This window comes from Drosophila obscura, unplaced genomic scaffold (assembly GCF_018151105.1).
Source record: "Drosophila obscura isolate BZ-5 IFL unplaced genomic scaffold, ASM1815110v1 contig_1, whole genome shotgun sequence".
NCBI lineage: Eukaryota > Metazoa > Arthropoda > Insecta > Diptera > Drosophilidae > Drosophila > Drosophila obscura.
In genome coordinates, this window is record NW_024542679.1 from 8,305,801 (window position 1) to 8,320,761 (window position 14,961).

The 14,961-nt window shown below is 49.8% G+C and overlaps 5 protein-coding genes across 5 annotated transcripts; 3 read left to right on the forward strand and 2 right to left on the reverse strand.

The window, feature by feature from the left end:
- Positions 1-1,036: 1,036 nt before the first annotated feature.
- Positions 1,037-2,870, forward strand: LOC111071123 (mediator of RNA polymerase II transcription subunit 15). The gene is made up of 2 exons (XM_041592058.1): positions 1,037-1,992; positions 2,162-2,870. Exons 1-2 carry the CDS (start codon positions 1,037-1,039, stop codon positions 2,868-2,870), a joined length of 1,665 nt encoding a protein of 554 aa, XP_041447992.1.
- Positions 2,871-2,923: 53 nt separating this feature from the next.
- Positions 2,924-7,345, reverse strand: LOC111081301. Its single transcript, XM_022377323.2, has 4 exons — positions 6,449-7,345; positions 4,756-6,378; positions 4,607-4,702; positions 2,924-4,540 (listed from the first exon to the last, which is right to left on the reverse strand). Exons 1-4 carry the CDS (start codon positions 7,081-7,083, stop codon positions 3,028-3,030), a joined length of 3,867 nt encoding a protein of 1,288 aa, XP_022233015.2. The 5' UTR covers positions 7,084-7,345; the 3' UTR covers positions 2,924-3,027.
- Positions 7,346-7,800: 455 nt separating this feature from the next.
- On the reverse strand, positions 7,801-9,870 carry LOC111071124 (PAX-interacting protein 1; the record flags this gene model as incomplete). Its single annotated transcript, XM_022362282.2, has 2 exons — positions 8,721-9,870; positions 7,801-8,659 (listed from the first exon to the last, which is right to left on the reverse strand). Coding segments are annotated over exons 1-2 (1,911 nt in total), but the record flags the coding sequence as incomplete, so codon positions are not given.
- A 993-nt stretch (positions 9,871-10,863) lies between these two features.
- LOC121403897 (cylicin-2-like) lies at positions 10,864-11,973 on the forward strand. Its single transcript, XM_041592080.1, has 2 exons — positions 10,864-11,081; positions 11,148-11,973. Exons 1-2 carry the CDS (start codon positions 11,005-11,007, stop codon positions 11,971-11,973), a joined length of 903 nt encoding a protein of 300 aa, XP_041448014.1. The 5' UTR covers positions 10,864-11,004.
- A 68-nt stretch (positions 11,974-12,041) lies between these two features.
- LOC111071175 lies at positions 12,042-13,929 on the forward strand. The gene is made up of 3 exons (XM_041592665.1): positions 12,042-12,654; positions 12,813-13,181; positions 13,245-13,929. Exons 1-3 carry the CDS (start codon positions 12,053-12,055, stop codon positions 13,765-13,767), a joined length of 1,494 nt encoding a protein of 497 aa, XP_041448599.1. The 5' UTR covers positions 12,042-12,052; the 3' UTR covers positions 13,768-13,929.
- The last annotated feature ends 1,032 nt before the right edge of the window (positions 13,930-14,961 follow it).

Here is a 14,961-nt window from a genome sequence, read left to right on the forward strand (position 1 = left end):
TTATAGCATTAATATAGGAATAAACAATAGAATAAACACAAAAATACATACGAATTTAGTAATATATTTATAAATAAATAAAGTAAGTACCCATACGAGTATTACACGATTACTTTCCTTCCCTCTAGCTTTGTTTGTTTGTTTGTTTTAACTTTAAGCATAAAATAAAATAAAAAGAAAGCAATAATTTCGCTCGTGTTTTTTACTCTGGCTTGAAGTTTCTATCTGACAATGCCTGTCTAGGATCCTTCCACAGTTAAGGCTGCGGTGCAGGAATTCGGGCCAATTGGGGGCGAATGAAATACCAGAGAGGGAGAGATTGCATCAGCAGTAGCGGAAAAAGTAGAGGTTCTCAGTTTCAAGAGAGGATATACAAAATATAAATTTAAAAAAATATACAACATATAGAAAATTGTATAAATAAAGTTTGAAACATAGAATAAAGCGTAAACCAAAACAGAAAGACTCACCTCACCTGGTTCAGCTGTTAAAAAAAAATATAAAAAAATTAATATAAATATAAAATAAATAAAAAATAAATAAATTAATTAAAAATTAAAATATTTAAAAATATTATTCAAAAAAATTTATATAAAATCGGAAAAATGTCCGACCTTTTTTCGTTGCATACATTTGAGGCACTTTACACCCCATCCGGATAACCAAGGGCCATCCGAATATTGGCCTATGCGTGGCCCCTTGACGGCCGAGTCCGGGTTAAGCTAACCCAACCCAACCTTTGGGGGCACTCTTATTTTGTATCTCTGATTTGATTTTGATTTTCCTGTCAACCCGTAGCTCATATAAATTCGTTTCGCTGAGTATTCGTTTCCAGATAGCCTGAACACAAATCACATCAAAATTGAAATGTTGTAAATGTAAAAATTGTAACAAGAAACTTCCCCTTTTCCTCTCCTCTCCAGCTTTTTCCGGAACAAATAAAAATTTGCAGCTTTGGGAAGATGGCGCCGCAAGATGGTGCAAAGTCAGCTGTTACTTCCGGGGTGATAGACATAACCGATGAAAAGGCGGGCAAATGCAGTTTTGTGATCGCCCTGAACAGCCAGGGTCAGCTGGAGATCAGTCCGAAGGAAGCCGGGGCCGGGCCGGGGCTAGGACACAGGCACCGGAGCAGCGCCAAGACAGGATTTGCAGTGGCATCTGCTCGGCGGAGGCCAAAACCAATGCGGATATGGTTCAGGTTCCGCCAATTAACAAGCAACGCATCAGCATAGCCCTCATCAAGCACGACCCAGAGGCATTCGACTCGCTGCAGGCGGCTTCAGACGTTGCATGCAACAAGACTGGCAGACCGGGAGGGCTTTCCCGCTTCGTGAAGGTCTACAACGGTCAGGAGCTAAGGAGCAAGCCTTCTTTTGTCGTCCTCGAGGATGCTCTGGTGCGCAAGCGCATCGAACAGAACCCAGAAAGTCAGAGCCCCGTCAGCAGCGTACCGCAGGAGAGCGCGCAGATTAAGATTGAGCCGCCAACAGAGCAGTCGCCTCCCAAGGAGTCCCCAAAAGAGTCTACCAAGGAGTCCCCCAAGGAGTCTCTCGCACAGAGCAGTGGTTCTGGCCACCGAACCCCCAACCGCTTCAACACCGTGCAAAGTCGGAAAAATGCTGGGCTGCAACCATTGCAGACCAGCCGCCTGGAGGGCGAGGCAAAGGTGGCCAGCAGCAGCACACTGATGCCCGAGGCCACGGCGCCACGTCCCTCTGCAGCCACGAACACCCATCAGCCAAGGGAGGAGCAGCAGCAGGCGGCGGCGGCGATGGGCAGCACTCCATCGCATGTGACCATCAGCTTTGTGCCCGCAACGCCGGCGCAGTCCGTGAATCCCATGATGTATCCCTGCCAGCAGTATTTGAACAACATGGCCATCCGTTGTCTCAGCGGCAACTGTTGCAATTGTTGTCCCTTGAAGCCGCCGGTCCGTCAGGCTGCGCCGGAGCATGGCTGTTGCAACTGCAGCAGCTGTTGTGCTCTGAGGTCCGCCAGCAACAGTTGCCACAGTTGCAGCAACAATTGCTGTCCTCTCAGGCCGCCAGCTGGAGCAGCAGCAGCGAGTGTGCAAATGCAACCTTCCCTGAGCTATTGCCAGCCGAATCTTTATGCCATGCCAATGGTGGCGCAGCATATGTTCGGTCCATTTGTACAGCCATCAGGAGAGCGAGCAGCAGCAGCAGCAGCAGCAGCAGCAGCAATATCCCATTGCTGGCTGGTATCCGTATCCGCCGTGTGCTCCGGGCCATGGCATGCATCAGTGCTTCTGTCAACCAATGACAACGGTCAGCATGAACTCCAATTGCTGCCGAATGAACGCTGCCTACCACCAGCCATGTCCCCATTGTGGCTCATTCTACAACAGTCCACAGATGCAGCAGCAGCAGCATAAGCCGCAACAGCATCAGGAAACTCAAAACGTTGCCTGTGGCAACCAGCGACAGCGACGCGGCTACACAATCAAGCGTCCCAAGGTGCCAGATTCCAGTGACGCATCCTCATCGCCGGTGAATCGGGAGGGACTGCGAAGGATGTTTGGTCCGAGCAGCTCACAGCAGCAGCAATCGCAAGCCAAGCAGCACCAGCAGCTGAAGCCTTCGGTCGGCAGGGCTGCCAAGGAGTCTACAGCTATCCCGGCAAAAGAAGCCTCCCGTTCACTGGCTGGCAGTGCCGCCGTCCGGCATGATACCACAACGATTGGCGGCAAGCAATCCACATCCCTGTATATGGCTCGCTTTGGCAGGACTTGCATGCTGATGAAGCCCAGTGCCAGCTCTTTGATGCCACGCCTGCTGACCAGGCGCATCAGCCGCTACACCTCGGTGATGGCCTGGCCAACCAATCACAAATCAGAACTAACCTAACCACAAAACAACTGTACATGCAATAGCACCAAATAAACATTCAATTTATCCGAAATAGGGCCTTTTATTTGCTTGTTTTATATTTCCGTTTGATCGAAGTCCTTAAACTGCGTTTCCTGCTGTGTCTGTTGCTGCTGTGGGAATGGATTTTGGGGCATTATGTAGGAACAGGAGCACGCAGAGCTTCCGGGTGGCGGTGGCTGCTGCTGCTGCTGTGATGGACACAATGGTGATTGCCATAGCCGTAGACCGAGGCAGACTGCTGTTGCTGTTGACTTTGGTTCCCATGGGGACAAGCATTGAATTGCATTTCATGTTGGTGTTGCTGGTGTTGCTGGTGCTGCTGCTGGTTTTGCTGCTGCAACTGCTGCTGCAACAGCTGCAGGAAGTCTGAGCCCAGAGATGGCGGCCTAAAATTCGAATCCAAGGGATTGATCTTGTACTTGTTGATTGTCTGCTCATAGAAGCCCATGGGCATTATTCGGATGCTCTCCTTTAAGTCTTCAGGGCCGTAAAAATGGTTTTGACTGCCATACATGTCAGTCGGCTGCTGGCATGGCACTCGCTGATACGTTTGCTCCGGCTGATAGCTCTGATAGACACCCATTGGCATTTGGTTTGGCCGAAGGGACGCCGAGACTGTGGGTAAAAAATCCCGTGGGTCTATCAGGCCAGTGGCATTTGAGCACACAGAGCCCACGCAGCTCTGTTGGCTATAGACATAGGAATGTTGCTGTTGCTGTGACTGTGGCTGCGATTGGTATCCCACTCCTATCTGAAATTCCTGCTGACTGCTCGCAAAGTCTCCCATGGACGAGTTCTGATTGCGCAACGGCGGAACTGTTGCATATTGCAGGCACTGAAAGTGGCACGGCGGCGGCGGTGGCCCGAAGCCTGTTGGGAACTGATTTTCCATAGCACTGTCCAGCTGGGGCTCCTCCATAGCTCTCCCTTCCGGCTCGTCATAGCTGTCGTTCTGCAAGCTCTCATTGCTGCGCAGTGGTCGTGGCTGCATCAGCGTCACCGTTTCAATGCTCCTTTTATTGCGCGAAAATTGGCTTTGGTCCGTCAAGGTTTGTTCCGAGCCCGATGGAGTCCTGGACCTCGAACTGGGTCCAGCCGAATATGTACGGCTTATCGATATGGAGTCAATGGATGCGTTTACGCCACGCTGAGAGCTGCAATCAGGGGCAGCAGCTGTTGGGCCCGGAATATTACTCCTGCCTGCTGCCTGCAGGCATCCCCTGTTGTCAGGTCTGCTCCCATTTGCCGCAAATGAGTTGACGGATGTCGAATGGTTCCTGCAGCCCACGGCCTGACAGCACCAAACGTTCCGCGCAGTGGGTTTCATAGCTGCTGTTCTGGCACATCTGTTGCATGCAACGGGGTTTCTCGCATTCCGATTCGAGAGCGGCCCATTAGTATGGCGGGGACATCGCAGGCAGGACGATGGGTAAGCCCTGGGCGCAGCATGGCCTTGCATTGGGCGACACTGGCGGCCGGGCATGGCAGCTGGCGACGAAGCTCTTCGGGGCGCAGCTCTAGCAAAGCGGGGACTAGCTCTTGGGACCCCACCACTGGGGCCAGTGGGCGCCCGATTACAATAGCCCGAAACTATACGAAATTGCTGGGGCGTGACTTTGGTGATCTTTGTCAGGGTCAGCTTCCTCCTGAAACGTTTCGGCAGTTGTTGTAAGCATTGCAAGGACAGGACAGACAACCTGCTGGTCACTTACCATTCCCTTCCCTTGCATATGGCCAGTGTTTGTCCGCTATTTTTGTTTTCCACGCGAAAGGGCACCAGCACCAAAGGCTGTTGTTGTTGCTGGCAACTGCAAAGATATGTCCATGTACTGGATGAAATACTCCATTGCCTTTCTCTTACCCCATTTCATGATTTATGATCTCCATATTGGCTGCCATGGTCGTGGCATAAACGTCTTCCTCACCACTGCCCGACACCTGACGACCCACATTTATCTTCTTCGACTGAAGGCGGGCCATAGCTGGTTCCCCATTGTGTTGGCCCTCATATCTGTATGTGATAGTTGACGGTGCCGATTGAGATCGCTGTTTTGTTCGATTTTCTTTAGCCTGGCAGCTGTTCATCTTCACGCCCATCATCCTTTGGTGGGGGTATTCGTCTCTGTTCCGAGCCCTTCCTGGCAAGCTGAAATGATCAAACTGGTGTCTCTCTTCGGTTTGCTGTAACTTGCTGTTCGACTCCTGGCGGCGATCGTTGTAGAAACGATCCTGATTGCGGACACTCCGGCCAGAGTGTTTGTCATTCCATTGGGTGTCTGAGACGCCGCCTTCTGGTCTGCACACCGTACAGCAACGGCTATCAGTCCGATCAGAGTTCCGGCTATCGTCGCTTGTGGTTTTTGGAAGACTCGAGAGTAGCGAGTTTTCCTTTTCTAGACCCGGAGCTTGCTCCGGTGAATTGCTTGCAGCCTCGTCTTGGCTTGACTCGCTTGTAGTGTGACTTTTTTTTCCCATTTGGGATACGCTACTCAATGCATAATTCTGAGAGGAACGAATGTCGGACGTAATGATGTCCGATACAGACTTCTTGGGTTCGCTGGCCTGCAGCTTGCCACTTGGCGGTGGCGGTGGCGGTAACATCCGTGATGGCATATTTTGGGGCGCATTGCAGGCCTGCATACGTCTGTACATCATAGCCCGGGGACAGGGCGGATATCTGTTAAAGCACATCGCTGGTTCCATTCTTCCCCTCAAGCCCGTCACATTTGTTGGATCGGCTTTGCCTGTGTACGCAGACTGTGGTTCAATCGGCTTGTCCTTACTTTTGGATTTGTCCTGCGAGTTCCTTGGGCTCCTTTGATTGACACCATTCGGTGGCTTCATCTTGCGCGTCATCAAAGGAGTTTTTGTCTTGCCATTTTTAGGTGCTGCAGCAGCACTCGGAGCTGCACGATCCCTCGCAGTACCCTCGACACTCCCCACACTTGTCGACTTCTCGGCAAAGCATCGGCCCTCACATTTGGGGCTCTGCGTTCCAGGCCTCTTCAGGGCATTCTCGTTCTCAGCAGACAAATGCTTTTCGATCTGTTCCAGGCAGGATAGCAGTGGATTGGCCAGCGCCTTGGCATCCATACCGTTTGCCGTTTGGGTGCAAGTCTCGCATACGGCACATTTCTTGACGCCTTTCAGCTTCTTTTCCGTTGTCTTCTTGGGTTTTCCAGCTGCCTTCTCTTTGGGGTCCGCTGGGAGGTCCACTGGGGGGGAGGTGGACTCGCCGGGAGAAGTAAACTGGCCGGGAGTAGCATTCGAGTTGCCGGCAGGAATCATTGTGATGCACATGGAAGCGTACGAGGGCGGGCCGCCACCCCGGGCAACCGGCTTCGCCTCGGCAATGGCTTTGCCCTTCGGGAGGGTACTGCTACCGTTCATATTGATGCCAGCTGGCAGTGGCATCATCCCAAACAATTTTTGCGTACACAGGGGGAAAGGTATCTTGACACGAAAGGGCACATTGCACTCGAACCTATGAGGGTTTATTTATATTTATATTTATTTATAAGGGTCGCTAAGTTTCCTTAGGTTTTCCCACTCACCAAACGCCATCATTATTATTATTATCTGTCGAAGATGTCAGGCTCTCCGCCGCGTATTTTGCAGATGGTTTTCTGTGGAGACTTGGTTTTGTTTTTGAACGCTTCGGCTTGGCCTTGACCAAAGCCTTCTCATCGGCATTGTCTTTCTGAGACGTTCGACCCTTACTTTTAATGCGACCTATCGCTGATGGCTCCGGGCAGATATAGCTTACAGACCTCTTCCTTAAACTGGATGCTTTCTGGGGCTGCTCATTAGCCTTGAGACAGCCACAATTACCAGACGCAATTCGGAATTTTCCGCTTACAAATGGGGGGGACATTTTCTGCCCAGAAACATTTTGCAAGCCTCCTCCTGCTTGTGGGTTATTTCTCTTCGTGGCGTCATTCACTATTTGCAGGGCTCTTTGCTGCACCGAAGTTGTGTACGATTTACTAGCTGGGTTGACAATTTTTCGCATCGCGGGATTGTTGGGTGTCTTGGCTTCCTTGCGGTTATATTCGCGTTCATCGTACTCCTTTGCCTCAACGACATTCCCTGATTTATCCACAAACATAAAGACGGTGCCAGGTCTGTTGTTGTTGTCGACCTTTTTCTGAAGTGCATACGGACACAAGCTGGCCACTAACTGCGTCATCTATCTGGTCATTGAATTACAAATGTCTCGATTAAAATAAAAACAGACGATCGCTGGCTGGAGACGCGAATCTGATTATTGCTTTAATCGACAAATCTGCAATTTAAAGAATATGTTGCGGAGAGATCAGTTCCACGTTCTGGCACCACTCGCTTAGTGCGTTGCAGTTCAATTTTTGGGCTAAAATTTAGAATTTAGAAAATATATACGGACCGAAACTACCGAAAGATGTTGTTGTTTGACAACAAACTCGTATGGGGGGGGATTTATTAATTAAATTAAATATAAAATATACATAAATAAAGTTCTAAACCGATTTTTCTACTTTATTGTTGTGAGGTCTTTTTGGGATCAATTTAAGCGGAAGAAATTGCAAAATTAAGTAGGAAATGGCTCTTCAATCCTATGTTGGCAGTAGTAGCATACCCTGCACAGATTCCCTGATTCCCTGTAGATTTGTTTGTGTATCTGTACATGGTAGGTTACCCCAGAAACTTTTGGATTGGACCTGGTCTAGCACGGCTAGCAGGGCCAGCGTCGCGGCATCATGCATCGCATCTTACAGCGCTGGCAGTAGCAACAGTGCGACATTTGGGGGCACATATTATGCTGCGAGAGATTTTGTTGTTGGAATGATATAGCTCCCATCATGGCTTGCCGCTGATTAAGCTGCTGCTTCGGCTTCTGCTGCTGCTGCTGCTTTTGTTGCTGCTGTAGCAGCTTTTGTTGCTGCTGCAGGATGTGCAGTAGCAGTTGTTGCTGCTGCATCTGGCTGGCAGCTGGAGATGACTGCTGTTGCTGGCAGGGAGGGGGCGGTGTCTGCTGCTGCTGCTGCCGGCAAGGAAACTGCTCGGTGGAACATTTCTGCTGTTGCTGCTGACAAGGAGGGCGCTGTTGGCAAGGAATTTGCTCCTGTTGCTGCGGCTGTTGGTAGCAAAATCTCCCAGGGCCACCTTGACCGGCCGCGGCAAAGCTCGGTGCCGGCTGTGCTGGCGGCGGACACGAACGGGAGGGCAGCAACATACAGGATCCTTTCTCCTGTAACGCCTCCTGCTGCTGCTGCTGCTGAGGCTCTTGACACTTGCCAGAGCATGAGGCGCTCATAGACTGCTCCGTGGTGTAATTCGATTCATCGCAACCCACATCCTCTCCCAAATCCTCACACATCCAATATGGCTCTTCGTTGCAACTCTGATCGGCCAGATTTGTCTGCTGTGGCTGGGTGGAGCCGCAGGCGTTGTTCAGCTGCTGCTGTACCTGTGCTATCTGGGCCTGGGCCTCCAGCATCTGCTGGTGGAGCTGCTGGGCAAGCATTTCGGTCAGGCCACAGCTGCTCGGGTTCTGATTGGGATAGCTTCGGAACATTGGCGCCTGCTGTTGCTGCTGCACAACAGCTGACTGGTACTGGGGCATAGACCGTGCCTGCTGCTCTCTACATGTCGGTCGCCCCTGTTGCTGTGGTGCCATGTTCCTGAACGCCGTCTGTCCCTGGCCCGATCCCAACAGGCCACCCATAAAATGGGGAGCCTCCTGCCCCGACGACCACAAAGCCTTATCATCACAATCGCAACCGATGCTGTGGCAGGGGGGAAGAAAGCAAATAGAGGACAATTTGTGGCTTCATCAAGGGCACCTACCTCATAAAATGCTCCTCGGTCACCTCGCAGGTGGTCAGAATATTTTCCTCGCCTGGCATCTGCCCGCCCTCGTCCAGTTCGTTGCCAGTGCAAGGGCATGGGTCGGGGCCAGGGCCGGGGCCAGGGCTAGCGCCAGTGCCTGGGCCAGGTGCTTTGAATCCGGTTTGCTCGAACCACTGATAAGGGGCAGCCCGATTGCGCGTGGGATACTCCCCACGGAAGCAGGGAAAGATCTTCGGTAACTGCTGGCACTCGGCAGTTTTTCCAGGCTTTTCTTCAGCGCCTGCGGGCGGGTTTTCTTCCTCCGCCTGTGGATAAGAGGCAACGGACGGTTCTTTATCCTCATCGATGGGCTGGGCGATGGACTCCTCTTCATCGGCCTGATCTGCCTGTGGAGCAGACACCACCGACTCGTTTCCATCGTTAAGTTCGTCAGCCTGCTCCCCGTCCTGTTGTACTGTGTCCTCATTATCCGGCTCTGGCTCTTCCTGCTCCGGCTCTTCCAGGGCGGCTACCATGATGACAGGCGCTAGGGTACTCTGGGCCATAGACGAGGCTTTGCGCATGGGACTAATGTTGCTCATGGAGATGGAGTTGCTCCCCTGCGACTCTTTGTCTTGGTTCTTAATCCTCACCCTCCTTGAACTCTCCTTGACGGACACCTCTCTGACGGGTATACCCGCGGCCATGGGCCTCCCCCCCAACGCTGTCCTTGACTGCAGGGGCATCGTTCTATTCAACACCATCTGCGACGGTCCATGCTGCTCCACCCTGGAAGTACGGGGGCGCAGACGGCGACTCCCGTTTGTGTTGGGGGAGATCTGTGACGGGCTTGTGGGCAATGTCTGCGTCAGTTCCCGCAGCAGCTGCATTCCGATCCGGCTGCGTGTTGGGTTCTGGGATGTGCTTGCCCTCGTGAGCACCGATTCCGGGTAGACGATTGCACTGGCCCTCCCGGTGCGCCCACGCTCGTGACCAGCATTTCGGCGATAGGGACTAGCGCCGTAGGTTTTTGCGCCGACACCGTAGTAGATATTGTTATTGGGGGCCATTCAACCAATTCTACAATACTTCCGTTTACACAAACAAATTTAAGTTTTGCGACACCATACGACGAATTTTATTTTATATTTGATATATGTAGTTGATAGCTTTCGAAAAGGGGAGATAAGCATCAGGCTTGGCTATGTGCAAAGTATTATGTAAAACTGGAGTGGCAATACAACTCCCGCATAATGCGGCCCATGGTAGATTTTAAAATGCGCCTAAGGTAAAAATAATTGCCATCACTTCACTTGCACATATTTCCGTAGATTTTACTCTGCTTTCAACCTGTCATTTCAATTTGCCGCGCTTTACTCCGCCGCACTTTAGCACCTCAATTTCACTCGCACTTAAACCACACTTTTGGGACATATTTAATGTTTATTCGCTTGTACACTTCCCGGCTTAGCAGCGCGACATTCAAACCGCAGGATTCAACTCCATTTTTCGCGATTTTACGACCCGAAACACGGAGCTGACTTGAGAACGCGCGCTTGGTCCGGTTGAAAAAATGAGAGTGTGCGCAGGAGAGCGTTAGCGATGCGTACGTGACTCACTGCTCGTTCCAATGCCAATGCTCTCCTTTTCGTCCACATTCCTAGTCGCTCTCTCATTCCATGCTCTCCGATTTCCTGCTCCTCATTCTAACTGCATGCGTATTGGAAATTAGCATTTGTTTATGCACAGCTTCTCTCTTCTTCAGCCGAAGGAGCAAAAGAGAGACTCAATGGAAGTTTTGTAACTCTGCTAGACGATGCAGCGCGCTGCACGAGAAGCTTTTATATGTCTGTGAGGCTGCCAGGCTTTGTTCACACGCTGCAGCTTTTTGCAAGCAGCTTTGCTCACACAGAGGGCAGAGCGAGCGAGAAATAGCTAAAAGCTCATGACTCAGCGCAAATATCTAAATCAGTTTGATATTCAGTGCAGCATGTGCATGTTTGGTTGCTGCCGAAGCACCTTAATGGATACCTGTTGGTTGAGGACGGAGAGTAAATGGAGATCCGCCCCAGCTGCTGCTGCTCACAACTCGAACTCAACGCCCGCTAGACTTAGTAATGATGGCGATAGTGGTAATGATCAACAACATTTTTGAACTCTGTCATTTTATCATAGATGATTTTTTTTGGTGTAGCCCCCCCTTAGCCAGGGCAATGAGTTTTGTTGAAACGGTAGTCTCAATACCTGGAGATTACGGATATACATAGTAGCAGGCGCTAAGAGTCGTAATTGTCTTTTCAAAATGTCCACATGCCCAGCGAATCCCAGTTCTCAGTATGTTGTGCTGAGCTGCCAGAGCTGCAAGGTGCTGTATAGAGGGTAAGTATAGATTCAATGTGGGTTATATTTAACGGTGTCATGCTCCGTTATATTTATTTTTTCCAGAGATCCGTTGCAACCGCGCTATTGCCCGCAATGTTGCCGCGTAACTACTTGCCAGGACCATACGGTGCAATTTCCGGAGGAGTTTGCCAAGTTCTCGGACATAAGTATGCCAAGCTATCTGTGCAACCAGTCCAATACTCAAGCCCAGAAGGATGACGAAGATACGGACGAACAAGGAGGACGCGCACAAGGAGCAAAGGGAAGGGGCAAACAGACTGGCAAGCCGGGAGCAAAGAAGAAGGGCAAACAAAAGACGGGGGACGCTCAAAAACAGACTGGAGACGGTAAAAAAAAGACTGGAGACGCTCAAAAACAGACTGGAGACGGTAAAAAAAAGACTGGAGACGCTCAAAAACAGACTGGAGACGGTAAAAAAAAGACTGGAGACGGTCGAAAACAGACTGAAGACGGTCGAAAACAGACTGGATCAAACAGAAGGGGCGGCACACAGTCGACTGGGGACGGAAATCTGCAGAATGATAGGGCATCTGCCCTATCTAATCGACCAAGCAGAAGGGGTAGAGAATCGGAGGGTGACGGCAATAGACAGACAGGACGGGCAGCTAATGCTAATGCTAATGGACAGCAGAGAAAAGGTAAACAGACGACTGCGGATATCGAAGCAAAGAAATCGGGTAAAAAGAAGACTGGGGCTGGAAATGGAGCGACGAGTAGTGTGCCTGTTGATGGAGCTGTTAATGGTAAGGCTGCAAAAGCTTCGGCTGTCGGTCCGACTGAAGGCGGATTACTTGAGCAGCGACTGCATCCTAGCACTCAGCGACTGCATCCAGCGAATGCATCCCAGCTCTCAGGGTATGCATCCTAGCAGTCAGGGTATGCATCCTAGCACTCAGAGTATGCATCCTAGCACTCAGGGTATGGGTATGCCTCCTGGCACTCAGGGTATGCCTCCTGGCATGTACGGAATGGCACCTGGCAGTCAGTTTGGGGCACCTTACGGTCAACAAGGAGGACATCCTATGCTAGGGGCACAAGTTACAGTACCTGCATATGCAATAGAACCATACGGCGCTCCAGCACCAAATATACGCTACCAAAATCCAGCATCCATGCCACTCGGTTATCCGCCTCAACCACCGCAAGCTCCAGAAGGGCAAGGGCCACAAGGCATGGCCGGTTATGGTCCACAAGGTGTGCCAGCAGCAGCATATGACCAACAAGCGATGCTGGGATATGGGACTTATGGACAAGGAGGGCCCCAAGCACCATATTTGTACGGACCACCCGTAACAGCACCGTATCCGCAGCCTGGGTTTGCAAGTGGCCAAGAATATGCTGGCATTCCACCGGGCTATGCACCTCCACCTGGATATGGGGCTGCCGCTCCGCCCGGTTATCCAACAGACCAAGCAGCGGGCATGCCCAGCGAACGTGAGCCGCAGCAGTTTGATCCCTGTACGGGGAGAGACGTGTGCACATGTCCGGCGCAGCACAAGATCGGGGAATACTGTGTTCAATCGAATCTGGGCATGGACGCTATACAGCGGTGAGTTTCACGTCAGAATTAAACTCAAACAGGAGCTCTAGCTCTAGCAATAGTAGCTATAGCTCTGCCCACACACACATAGTGAAATGTTTTCAGTGCCAAAACAATAGCCCAAGGTCCGAGATCGATGCACTAATCTGTTCAATGTCCCTATGCAGTTTCCTCAAGTCGCTGCAATTGTCTTGTCCCGCGAATGGTCTGCAGAACTGCGCTCTCCTTCTGCCCATCGACCTTGACATGGCCAACCGGACGGATGAGGGCGATACCAAGAAGGGAAAGAAATCGTCACCCAAACGTAGACTATCCACCGGCGATGCAGCTGGTAAAAAGGCTGCAAGCTTAGACGCTACCAAATCGAAAGGATCTGTAAGAAGTTCACCTGTAGCTTCACCTGATGCAATATCGCCAGTGACATCGAATTCAAATGATCCGAATGCGGCCACCGAATGCACTCCTGTAGCCGCCGCCTGTCCACCGCCGCAACCCTCTATGCGCTCCTTCACCTGCAATACCAGCTGCCAGGTTCAGTGAGTAATCCTTTCGAACATTATAGCTTAAGTTTAATCTCTTACACGATGGACTCTCCACAGGGCGGACGACTCCACGCAGACTGTGGGAGGAACATCCAAAAAGAACCCAAAGGAATACCCGACCGCGTACCAGTGCGAACCAGCCAAAGGCCCCAGTTGCTGCAACGCCTGCTGCAATGGCTGCTGTCAGTCGTGCTACTGGCCGTACTACTACTACTACAATCCATACACTGGCTGCTACTACTGGTACCCCAACTACTGCAATGGCTGCCAAAACTGCTGTCCGAAGGATCCGCTGGAGAAGATACCCGAGAAACCGCAGCCCAAGGAACCTGCAGCAGCAGCAGGAGCAACAGCAGCAGCGACACCCAAAGCAAAGAAGAAAAATGATAGGAAAATGGGTGGTGGGCCCGCAGGTATGAGCTATAGCCTCAGCTGCGCCATTCCCAAGCGCCGCACCACTGCAGCAGCGGCCACCAGGAATATGAGGCAGGCTATTATGCCCGGCTATTATCCCACATCGATGCCCAGTGATTGCTCACCTTATGGCCAGATTGGATTGGCCAGGGGCCGAATTCCTTGATCCCAGTGCTGGGGTTGTAAGCTGCTGTAATCACATACCTCGCTCGCTTGGATGTGCACGACTCGGTCTCGGACGACACGTTCTCTTCGTCTATGTTAAAATTTAAGGTTAAATACATTTTATAGCATTTTTTTAAGTTCATAAAAGACGACTAATTCAGGAATGCCACACAGAAAACTATAGACTGCAAAGTCTCCCGAAAAATATGTAGGTTCTCTACAGGTTCTCATATCTCTCTGGAAATCTCTAAATACCACTTATTTAAAGATTCCATGAGGGATCGAATTATAGCACGCTGTGGCACATTTGATTGTGCTGTACTTTCGTTTTAAGTTCGCAATTTTTAGTTCTTTTTAAATCATCCCCTAAATGTATCCCCATTCGTTAAATATCCATGGATCTGATTGAAGGCTGGCTATTCCCCAGAGAGAGAGAGAGAGAGTGAGGGAGAGGCGCATATTATATATGTTTTATTTTCGTAGTATTTTTTATTATTAGTTCAAATCTGATCTTTATTTGTTGTACCTTTTATACACTCGTGAATGTTTGTTTCGCTTGTGTATATATACTATGTACATATGTACTCGTATCATATACATACATTTTATATATATAGATTTTTTTTTTATCGAAAGATTTGTGGGCTTCTTTTTTTTTTTTTTTTTTTTAGAAAAACTTAAAAAGTTCTTTTTGTCATTAAAAATTAAATATGTTTTAAGGGTTGGGTTGGGTTGTGTTGTGTTGTGGTTTTTTAGAAAAAAGATACATACCTAACTAAAAACTATGAACGTAGCACATTTTTTTTTTGTAAATATATTTGTTGTTGTTTTTGTGTAGTGCAGCTGCAGCCATAAATATTTTATGTATGCTCGTAATAATAGTACGGGGAATAAGCATTAGATTGTTAAATAAGAAAATATAGTACACTGTATATAGTAGCTACGGGGCTGGGAAGGAGGAATATTCCAGCACATGATATATGTAATGTAATGTATGCATGTATGTATGGATTGGGTTTTTAGGTTTTTAGGCTTAAACTCAGTTTTTGGCTGGCATTTTGCCCCCCACACTACGGAGTATGTTACGCTACTGTTACGCTGCTTGTATTAGCTTTCGTTTGTTGTACATACACGTATGTATATGCCATGTGTATTCTGTATATATTTATGTATATCAATAAATGTTTACTCTTAG